The sequence below is a fragment of the Pongo abelii genome, chromosome 22 (assembly GCF_028885655.2).
Source record: "Pongo abelii isolate AG06213 chromosome 22, NHGRI_mPonAbe1-v2.0_pri, whole genome shotgun sequence".
In the NCBI taxonomy this organism is placed as follows: Eukaryota; Metazoa; Chordata; class Mammalia; order Primates; family Hominidae; genus Pongo; species Pongo abelii.
Window position 1 is genome coordinate 40,543,740 of NC_072007.2, and position 10,264 is coordinate 40,554,003.

At 37.2% G+C, this 10,264-nt stretch overlaps 1 protein-coding gene across 1 annotated transcript; it reads right to left on the reverse strand.

Annotated features, from left to right (window-relative positions):
* Positions 1–8,042: 8,042 nt before the first annotated feature.
* Positions 8,043–8,739, reverse strand: LOC100441343 (keratin-associated protein 27-1). Its single transcript, XM_002834589.4, has one exon. The coding sequence runs from the start codon at positions 8,708–8,710 to the stop codon at positions 8,075–8,077; it is 636 nt and encodes a 211-aa protein (XP_002834635.4). The 5' UTR covers positions 8,711–8,739; the 3' UTR covers positions 8,043–8,074.
* Between the last annotated feature and the right edge of the window lie 1,525 nt (positions 8,740–10,264).

Consider the following 10,264-nt stretch of genomic DNA (forward strand, 5'->3'; position numbering starts at 1 on the left):
CTTGGGGGACTGGTTCCAGAATCTCTGCAGATACCAAAATTTATGGATACTCAAGTACTTACTATAAAATGGTATAGTATTTGCATTTAATTCACACATATGCTGTCATCTACTTTAAATCATTTCTAGATTACTAATAATAGCTGATACAATGTAAGTGCTATGTAAATAGTTATTATGTATTTTCTAGGGACTAATTATAAGGAAAAATGTCTGTATATGTTCAACATATATGCAATCATCTTTGTTTCCCTTAATGTTTTCAATCTGTGATCAGTTGAATCCACAGATGGTGAAGCCACAGATACAAAGGGCAAACTATACTTTTGCTGTTGTGTTATATGACTATATTACACTGTTCCATAAATTACAAAAGAGATTCCACTGATTGTGAAGATCTGTACGCGTAGAAGTGCTAGTACTTTTGGGGTCTCTTTGAGTTACAAGTCACTGCGACTGATGATTTTGCTATTGGAGCACTTAGCATAGGTAGATGCCTCCACTCACTGAATGCTACTTGGAGTCTTGTTAATAGTATTCTAACCTGAATGATTTATGAGATATATTCAATAGATTTGGTTGCAGCCTCTATTGGTCAGACTAATCGGAGTGGTCAGTGGAATGTCATTCTCATGGGAAAATTCACCAGGAGCAGTGTGGTGTAGAGATAAGAGTTGAATATTGTTTCAGGGAAAATAATCCCCATGGGTCTCTTGCATTTCTGCATGTCTTCAGTGCAGAGTCACTAGCTCCCTTTGTTCTAAATTAACTTTTCAAGCATGTTTTTAGAGAAACAGTCTTGGAAAATAGATACAGTGTTTCTCTCAGGGTCAAATGTCAAACATGCTTACTCTTCATATGTCTATGATCCAAGGTTCCTAAACTCAACATTCCTCTCCTGTGAAATAACTTGCTGCATATGCAGGTGTCAACTTGCCCTATGGGAACTGGAGCTCAGGGATCTGGTGTCAATGCTAATACTCTGGCTTCTGCTATTGCCATAAATGAATAAGGTCTTTGTCTCTAACCTAGGCTTCTGATGTCTTCTGCCTGCATTCCCGAAACTATGACGGGTTAACTTGTTAGCATACAAATAGGATAAAATTTCTGACTTTTCACAGTTCTCAATGCCCCTTCCACAGATTTTGGTTTTGTGGCACTGCAATATCATCATAATCACCAACTCTACTGCTTTGACAATCTTTTAATAAGACACAGACATTTTAGTCAGAATATAGTATAGTCATAATAATATTGAAATAATTATGGGCAATTTATGCAGTAATAACTAGTAGAGATTAATTGAAACTATTAGAAGATAAAGAAAGCAACTTGATACCATATTGAAAATACATCGTAAAGGCTTATAAGGCATTAAAAGAAAAAGCTGACAAAGAAAAGGACGCATGTGAACCATGGTTTAGTTAATAAACAGTCTTCTCATGGAATAGGAGAGCAATAAATAGGTCTGTCACATATTTTTTACAGCAATCCAGCCATATAACATAGCCCTCCATGAGACTGCCCATTTTCCCCAACTATGCTAGATAGAAATGTTTGGATAGTTTATTTTGGAATTGGCAATTATGAGGGAGTACTCAAAATACCCCCGTGAGCTATATAAGCAACAGCTTTTGCCCCTGACTTCCATATTGTATATAATATGTATAGGTATACAATATGTATACAATATGTACAGATATGGCAATATGTATACAATATGATTTATTTGTATACAATAAGCATAGGTATACAATATGTATACATACACAGTATGCAAGTCAGGGGCAAAAGCTGTTTATTATATAGCTCATCATTTGTTAACAAGTGAAGGTGCTGGGCGACGGGGCAGCAGCTGCTAAATCCCAATCATGAATGAGATGCAAGAGCCAGCCCAGGGGTTAATAGCTCTAAGACTAGTGAATCCTGGGACAGCCACTGCTGTAGTCCAAAACATTGATCACAGATTGCTTGGTGGAAGGAAGTAAAGACTTAGGACGAAAAAGGCAGAAGTTGATTGTATGGCAGGTTCTGGACATATCACAAGCAGAGGAGCACAGGGAGTGGTTTCACAAGAGCTGGGTACGTGGCATGCTGTCGGCAGCTGGTGGATCCCCTCAGGTTTCTTGGCAGTAGTTCAGGAGCTGGATTCTGCCATAGCTGCTCCTGGCTTAGCAGAGGACATCTCTGAGGATCACGGGAAAAAGGGGCTATTAGAGGGGATGACAGCCCCATGGCAATAACCCCTGAGGGAATGACAGCTGTGGTTTTCAGCTGAGCAATTATTGAAAGACAAGATGACCTTAGTTTAGATTCTAGGTAAAGTACTCGCACGCACTTAGTGCTATTTCTCTTTCTTTGCCGTGGCTTTTAGAATTTTTTAGTAATGACTACTTGCATTCAGTGTAGGTTTTATTCTGACTCACTATTTCAAATGTGGTTAGGAACATAGCTCAATTATTTAGATGTCAGGGAAAATGGCTACTTATTACCATGAAAAAAGTACTCAGTGAATCTCTAAAGCAAGAGAACTGTGGTCTTATTTACTGTTTAACAAACCATGCACCTAGAAAAACAATATTTCAAGTTTTATTAAAATATATTTAAAATTCTGTGGCTAGATGAATATTTATTATGCCTGGAATATTAATTTAAGATAGGTTACACTTATGACCTAATAAAGACTTGTATATAGGGATCACTAAAATTATTGTGCTTCATATGTTTAAATATTTTTAATAAACTTCTCATGAGAGATACTTCGAGGTACAATCAGTGGGGCACTAGGATGAGCATCACAAGGCTTGCGTTCTAGCCCTGACTCGGCTGGTAATGAGCCACGTGAAATTGAATAACTCATTTAACCTCAGCAGATGTATTTGCTCAACTGCAGAATAAGTAAGGTTCACTAAAGATCTCTTACACATTTAGACATGATTGTGATTCTATGAGAACATAACTGTGATAGATATGAGGCAGCTTCAGAAGAAACCATGCAAAAATGGTCAACTGGTCTTTGCCATAAATACAAAGACCACAGCATTTCACTCAGATATCTGATGGAAGCTTGGGAAACGTTTAACTCTGATTAGGCATCTTTCAGAGCAAAACACAGCTCGGGCTGATATTTGTCCTCTAAGGAAAGCTCAATGGCTCAAAGTGTAGAATATTGTTTTTTTTAATTGCCTAACATTTCATTTGTAGCCTCAGGGTCATGGAGCGCTGACCTTGCATTAGAAGCCCCTCCAGGACCTTCTCAAGATCAATGGTTTGATCTCCACCATCATTCACTGCTGGAAATTAAACCAGACTCCTGAGGACCAAGCCACCATCAGCTGTAGCCTCAGGGAGATGGGAATGTGGGAGCAGGCCCACTTTAAGAAAGCTGCTGAATAAATATAGACTTGAAAAATGAAAGAAACACACTGAAGCTTGTTTCTGTTTTCTAAGAAAGATGTATTTCTTTCAGTGGTAATGTATATTCTAACTTTAATTTGGTAAGTCCACCTGTAATCACTACAAACCTTGTGAATATCAACAGAGCTAAAATTTAAAATTTATTTATTGTACTTGCTCCTGCAGTTTAATTTAATAAAATATGAGGTCTAGAGGAAGGTACTTTGTTCCTAAGAATCTCAACATGCATTATTAGATTGGTTTCCTAATATATAGAGTGTGCAAGTGAATTCGTTCATGCCAAGTGGGAGATAAGAACAATGGCTAATAACTCTACTCTAAATTTTGACACAATTTATTGTGAAAGAGGGCTTTTTAATCCAGGTGTTTCACTCTGCACAGTCAATTTAAATAAGGAGCATGCGACTGTCCATAAAGTAATAGTGACAAGGCACTGCAATAATAAGGGTGATGCTATTCTGAGCTTTCTCTTCGATTTTCAGCCTTCTTTTCTCATTATCTTTGTCAATTAGTAGTTACTAAACTCCTTCAGGGCCAATGACCCGGTACCATTGAGTAATGGAAGAATAGAAATTGGCTTAACTATTTTCTGAAATTTACCCTCAACATTTCTTTGTTCTTAAGTTTGGATACAACTACATTAGTTTTGCCTCTGGGATCCGAGGGACAACTCTCTTTGAATGCCATCAGTGACTTTGTTTCCGTAAAGCTAGAGGAAGTTATACAAAAAGTCAGGCAAATAACTTATTCTTATGCAACTACAAAAAGATTTGTATTTTATTTTTAAATTGAGCTTTAGATGTTTAGTGTATTTGTACCTATCTACCTACGATGCATTTTATACTTCTTCAAGGCCATATCTCTGATATAACCAGAATATGATTTATTAATTATATTGGATGTTTCTTTCTTAACTATTTTTTCAATCAACTATTATTTGAGTCCAAGTGGAAGATTTTAGAACAACTTTCTAGGTAAAAGAATTTCAAATGAGGAAGTAAGTAAGACTCCTGGAAATAAAACAGAAAGCACAACGAGGGAAGGATATTGTGGCTTCAATAGAAATATGAGTGATTCTCATCTAACATGGAGCAAAGTCCTGTCCGATCCTATTAGTGTCTACAATGAGCTCAAAATTTTCAAAAGAAATATTATTTAATTTAAAAATAATAGGGACTAAAGGATATGGAAAATGAAAGTACTAACATTAAGACAGTAATTGTTATATTGTAGATGAATCTGACTCCATGCCATCTAAATCCCCTTCCTAGCATCTAGACTCTATTGACTACACATGAGTTGAAGTTAGTATTTGTTCTTTTCTAAGATATTTCAAGTGCATAATATTTTACAAACTGTAAAGAAAATATGTTTATTTCCTTTATTGCATTTATTTTTGAGTTACAAATGAGCCATCCAGTCAACAATACTCAGTTCTCTGGGTGTTTCCTCTGCAGTCTCACGACAATACAATATAACAAGACCAATCATTTTTAATCAAATTATTTGTATCGGTCCTCCACATTGCACAGATACTTCTTCCACATTTGAAGCTACTCTAATGACTAGAAGTATAATATAAGTAAAGCATAATTAAGGTAGTAAAGAGTTATACTCAAGCTTTAAAGATTCATAGGTTAAAATCCTCGTTCTACCATTTACTTCCTGTATTGGAAAAGTTACTTACATTACAGAGTAGGGAGTGAGTAAGACTCTTGAATGTAGAAAGAGACAGTAGAACTAGGGAAGGATATCATGGCTTAAAGAAAGATATGAGTAATTCTCATCTAACACAGAGCAAAGTCTTGTCCTCCACAGAACAAATTTGTGCCTTTGTCCTCACTGGAAAAAGGGGGATTTACTAATGTTACTTATACCATTGGGTTATTTGAGTTTAAAATGATATAAAATATGTACAAAGTGTTAGGTAAATAATAAGCACCCAGTTAATAAGAGCTACTTTATGGCTCTTGACCCAGCACTGTACAGGCAAGAAGACATTCTTGATAGTCATTATGCTTTACTTCTAAGAGAAAAACATGTGGTTAAACTACCAATGTCTTGAAGTGTTCAGGATACCAATGCACAAATCCTACCATTCTTTTTAGACAGGAGGAAGTCCCTTGGTCTATGAAGAATGCTCTATAGCATGCATATACCCACCGGTATGTTTTGACATTGCTTAAAAATGAATCCTGCATGGAATATCCTGGTTATGTCCCATACTGCTTACATCCTTTTCACATGGAATAAAATGATTTTCTTGGTCTCTGCCCTGGATTCAAATGCATTATAGACAATCATAAAAACAAACTGAAATTGAGGTCCAAGAGAAAAATACCAGACGAAGTATCAAATGATACCTAGCATATATTGTGCTCTTATTATGTGTCAAACACTCCACTAAGCATTCAATTGGAATCATGCCATTTAGTTGTAATAATCCTCCAATGACTTTAATATTATTATCTCCATTTTACAATAATGGAACCAAGCCTCAGAAATGTTAATTTGGGCCAGATGCAGTGGCTCATGCCTGTAATCCCAGCATTTTGGAAGACTGAGGCAGGTGGATCACTTGATGTCAGGAGTTTGAGACCAGCCTTCCAGCATGATGAAACCCTATCTCTACAAGAAGTACAAAAATTAGCCCGGTGTTGTGGCATGCACCTGTAATCCCAGCTACTTGTGAGGCTGAGGCATGAGAATCGCTTGAACCCGGGAGGCAGAGTTTGCAGTGAGCCAACATTGCACTACTGCCCTCCAGCCTGGGCAGCAAAGGGAGACTCTGACGAAAAGAAAAAAAAAAAAAGAAAGAAAAAAAGAATGTTAATTCATCCCAGAGCACATAGCTTTTAATAGACAGAATTTGGAATTGAGTAAGATCTAGTCATACTGTAAGACTCATGTCCTTTTCCTTACTCTAAATTTCCTACCAAGGTTTATATCATTATGGCATTCCATTTTCCAATATCAAAAGTCTTTTTGTACCTAGGTCCACATAATTTCTCCCTATGAGGAGCTCTAATATGCTTCATGTTGAGTTAGATTAAATACTGGCCCATTCTTCAGCTAGCTTCTCCTTCAAGCAGTGGTCAAGCTCAGCCTGGAAAGCTGATGTCTAGAATGATGAACAGAGTAGATGGGAAAGTGAAACTTAACATCATGTCCCTCTTTCCTGGCACTCCCCTGCTCCACAACACATACCACACATAGCCAGTTTTCGCCAAAGTCCTGTTTTCTCAGCAAGCTACACCCAGTAAAATAATATATACTTGGAGGCCGAGACAGGCAGAACATGAGGTCAGGAGATTGAGATCATCCTGGCTAATGTGGTGAAACCCGTTCCTACTAAAAATACAAAAAATTAACCGGGCATGGTGGCAGGCACCTGTAGTCCCAGCTACTTGGGAGGCTGAGGCAGGAGAATGGCATGAACCCAGGAGGCAGAGCTTGCAGTGAGCCGAGATTGCACCACTGCACTCCAGCCTGGGTGACATAGTGAGACTCCGTCTCAAAAAAAAAAAAAAAAAAAAAAAAAATTGAGAGATCAATTTAGGAACACACCAAAAGTTTCAGAATAGCTAAGCTACCTAAATAAAATTAATCAATTTCAAACATCTGACTCTATGGTCTTATGATGTTCATATGAGTATATTTTTCCATCTTCTGTTGACTACCATCATGAGTTATTCTTTTCTGGTTCACACTATAAAAATCATAACAAGAGGATATGTTCTCTTTTCTTCTAAATATTTATACTATTTTCATTAGGTAACAAACAAGAAACAAAAAGCCTGTAACATAACACCTGCAAAAGGATTGAATAAAAATAATAGTGTGACAAGTCCAAATTTTGCTTCCAAACAAAGCAAATTTATTTAATACAAAGAATATTTTCCAAACTCAAAAATACTTAAGAAATAATGAAAACAGGAAAAAAAAAACCAAAAAAACAACAGGAACGAAATGAAGTGAAGATGCTAAACTTCAGTTCATTCTATTTAAAGGTTTCTGGTTGCTACATGGTTATAAAGCCCATGGAGGTGAAATTCAAAATTACCTTGTTCTATTCGAACAACAGACTTAATCTTACAGTTAATTTGAGAATGTTGTGATTCAATGGCTAAAATAACAGATGGCCAGTGAGTAGGCCTGGATTTTAGTTGTGGTTCTGATGCTATTAAGTATTTGGGCAACCTCTGATAGAGTTGAACCTGTCATAATTCACAGGACGAGGTAGTCTTTTAGGTTTAGTTCCAATATTTTATGAATTTCTGAGACTAGTAGCACATTACTTAATAAGCCAGATCCAATGCTAAGTATCTCCAAAGAAAACAACTCGCAGTTAAAGTGTGATGCTTCCTTTAAGTATTCATGTTATTTCCTGGCTACAGCTCTTATTGCTTAATAACAAATCGTATCCTACTGCTCTAAAATAGCTAGCATGCTTTCCAACCCCAGATTACCACTAGACATACCCAAAAGAACAACAAGAAAAAAAATCTTGTCTTTGGAGACAGTAGTAAAATAAGACATGTTCATTTACTAACAAACACACACACAACATTTTGTATGTAAAGAAATACAAAATATCTAAGTATTTCAAAAATAAATTCATCCAAATGAGAATATACGCCATCTCCCCTACAGATCTTCACTTACTAGGCAATTGAAAACCACCAGTAACACAGCAAGTTGGCTCATAAGTGCTGGAAGAAGATTCCAGGAGTTGTGGCTCAGGTGCAACATTGACCAGAGGTCTACAGGAACTGGATTCAGGGTTCTGAGACTGACATTGGCTAGATGCACATTCCGGAGTTTCGAAATTTTTAGACTCAGAAGTCTTGGGTGGGCAACTGTTTCCCTTGAGGCTTGCAGGTTGGAGGCTTGCAGGTTGGCAGCTCTGGGCTACAAAATCCATCTGCTGAGTGGTTTCTGATTGGCAAGGCTGAGAAACACAAGCCAGCCCTGCTGAAGAACTTTCTGATAGGCACGCTGGCCTTTCGCAGGGCCTGGAATTGGAGTAAGTAGTTTGGACAACTCCGGGGAGGCAGTTACTTTGCACACAGCTCTCATCTGTGAATAAGTCCTGTTCACAATTGGTCATTTGGCAGCTGGTGGTTTCATTGCAGGTTTCTTGAAAGTTGTCCAGGAGCCAGGTTCTGCTATGGAAGCTGCTGGGCAAACACAATCCATCTTCAAAGCTTATAGGATTAGTGCCATGTGTGATGGCAGAGAGTGGTGGGGCATTGTGGAAGCTCCTGAGTGAATGGCAGTGGCTATGAGGCATATTGCTAAAATCCTTAATTAAAGATGGTCATAAGGACTCAACATGCTGAGTTTGAAAATTAAATTCTTTGGTGGGGCGATTATATACTCAGAAACCTGGTTGTTGGCTTCTTCTCAAGACTTCTTTGCAACTCATTGCTTAAACTAATTTGAAGGATAACATGTCATTAGCACTTGGGTTATATATGAAGATGATGTCTTATTAACAAAGATGTAAGTCCGTTTTGAATCTTCAAAATGGCTTTTATGTTAGCTCCAAAGATGACTCATTCAAGGTGGGGTTGGTCAAATAAGAGTCTAAACCTCTTCACCCAAGCTAAATTTTTTTTGTTTGTTTGTTTTGCCACCATGACTCTGCACATTGGTAAGTGGACAATGAGAAATGCATGAGGCAGTGGCCAAATGAATACTGATTAACATTTAGCACTGGTTTTGAGAGCTGCCAATGTAGCAGAATGTGGTAATTTGATGTTCAAGACATTTAAAGTTAGAATTGGATCCAGGTTGAGCCCAATCTCATTCCACTCAGATATTGTTCTCTCCAGTGGACCAGAATGTGATAGGACTTTGTGATCACATTCCTTCTCAGTGTTCATGCAAAGTACTGAGTGTGGCCATTGCCCAATAAATACTTGTCTTTTGCCTAACATTTCGTTTCCCTAATCTCCTTGAAAGCCAAGTTTAAATGCTTCCTTTTCCAGAAGTCTTCCCCCATCTTCCCATTTAGGAGTTATTTCTTCCTTTTCTGAATTACTAATGGATTTAATTCCTTTTTTCTATACTTGACAAAGCGGTGTGTTTACTTGTGTTTGTGCTTCTCAAAGGTTGATTATTTTCCTTTATAACAAACCTTCTTCAGATGTTTTTCATCTTTATTCTGTGCTTTTTTTATTGACTGCATACAGATGATCAGCTCCTATGTTTATTGCATTAGGACGCCGTTCTTAGCATAGTTTCATACTCATGGCACAGAACCGACCAGCACAATTTCTGTAACGTATTCTATAATATACTTGGCTCAGCTAATGACAATAAAATAGAAGTATAGTCTTAGTGCACTATCTAGATTCTGTTTCTAAGATTGGAAGAAGCCCAAGAACATTCAGCAATTCTCAGTAATTCTTATGCAAACACTTCCTTGAAAGACTGAGGATATTATAAATTTAAAAGGGCACATCTGAATACTTTCAGCTTTATAGGCTGCACACTCATCTTGTATACAATACCTTTGTAACACATGCAAGTCATTTATAATTTTGAATAACCGCACTTGTATGTTTAAAGATCTCACTGTGCCCTCCACACGAACCCTACAGCCACCCATTTAATTCTTACACATATATGTATTTATTATTGCACGGAGGCTTCCTTATTGCACGGAGGCTTCATTATATCTTGTGACTTTCTTGCTTAAAGATACCAGATAGATTCTCATTGTCCTTACAATAAGATCTTTTTCCTTTAGCCTTCCCTACAACATCTTATAAGACCTGGCCATGGCCTTTCTTTCTTTCTTTCTTTTCTTTTTCTTTCTTTCTTTTTTTCTTTCTCTTTC

Bases quoted from the DNA above. Each gene is read 5' to 3' on its own strand.
- LOC100441343 (XM_002834589.4), bottom strand. From the start codon at position 8,710: ATGCCTCATAGCCACTGCCATTCACTCAGGAGCTTCCACAATGCCCCA.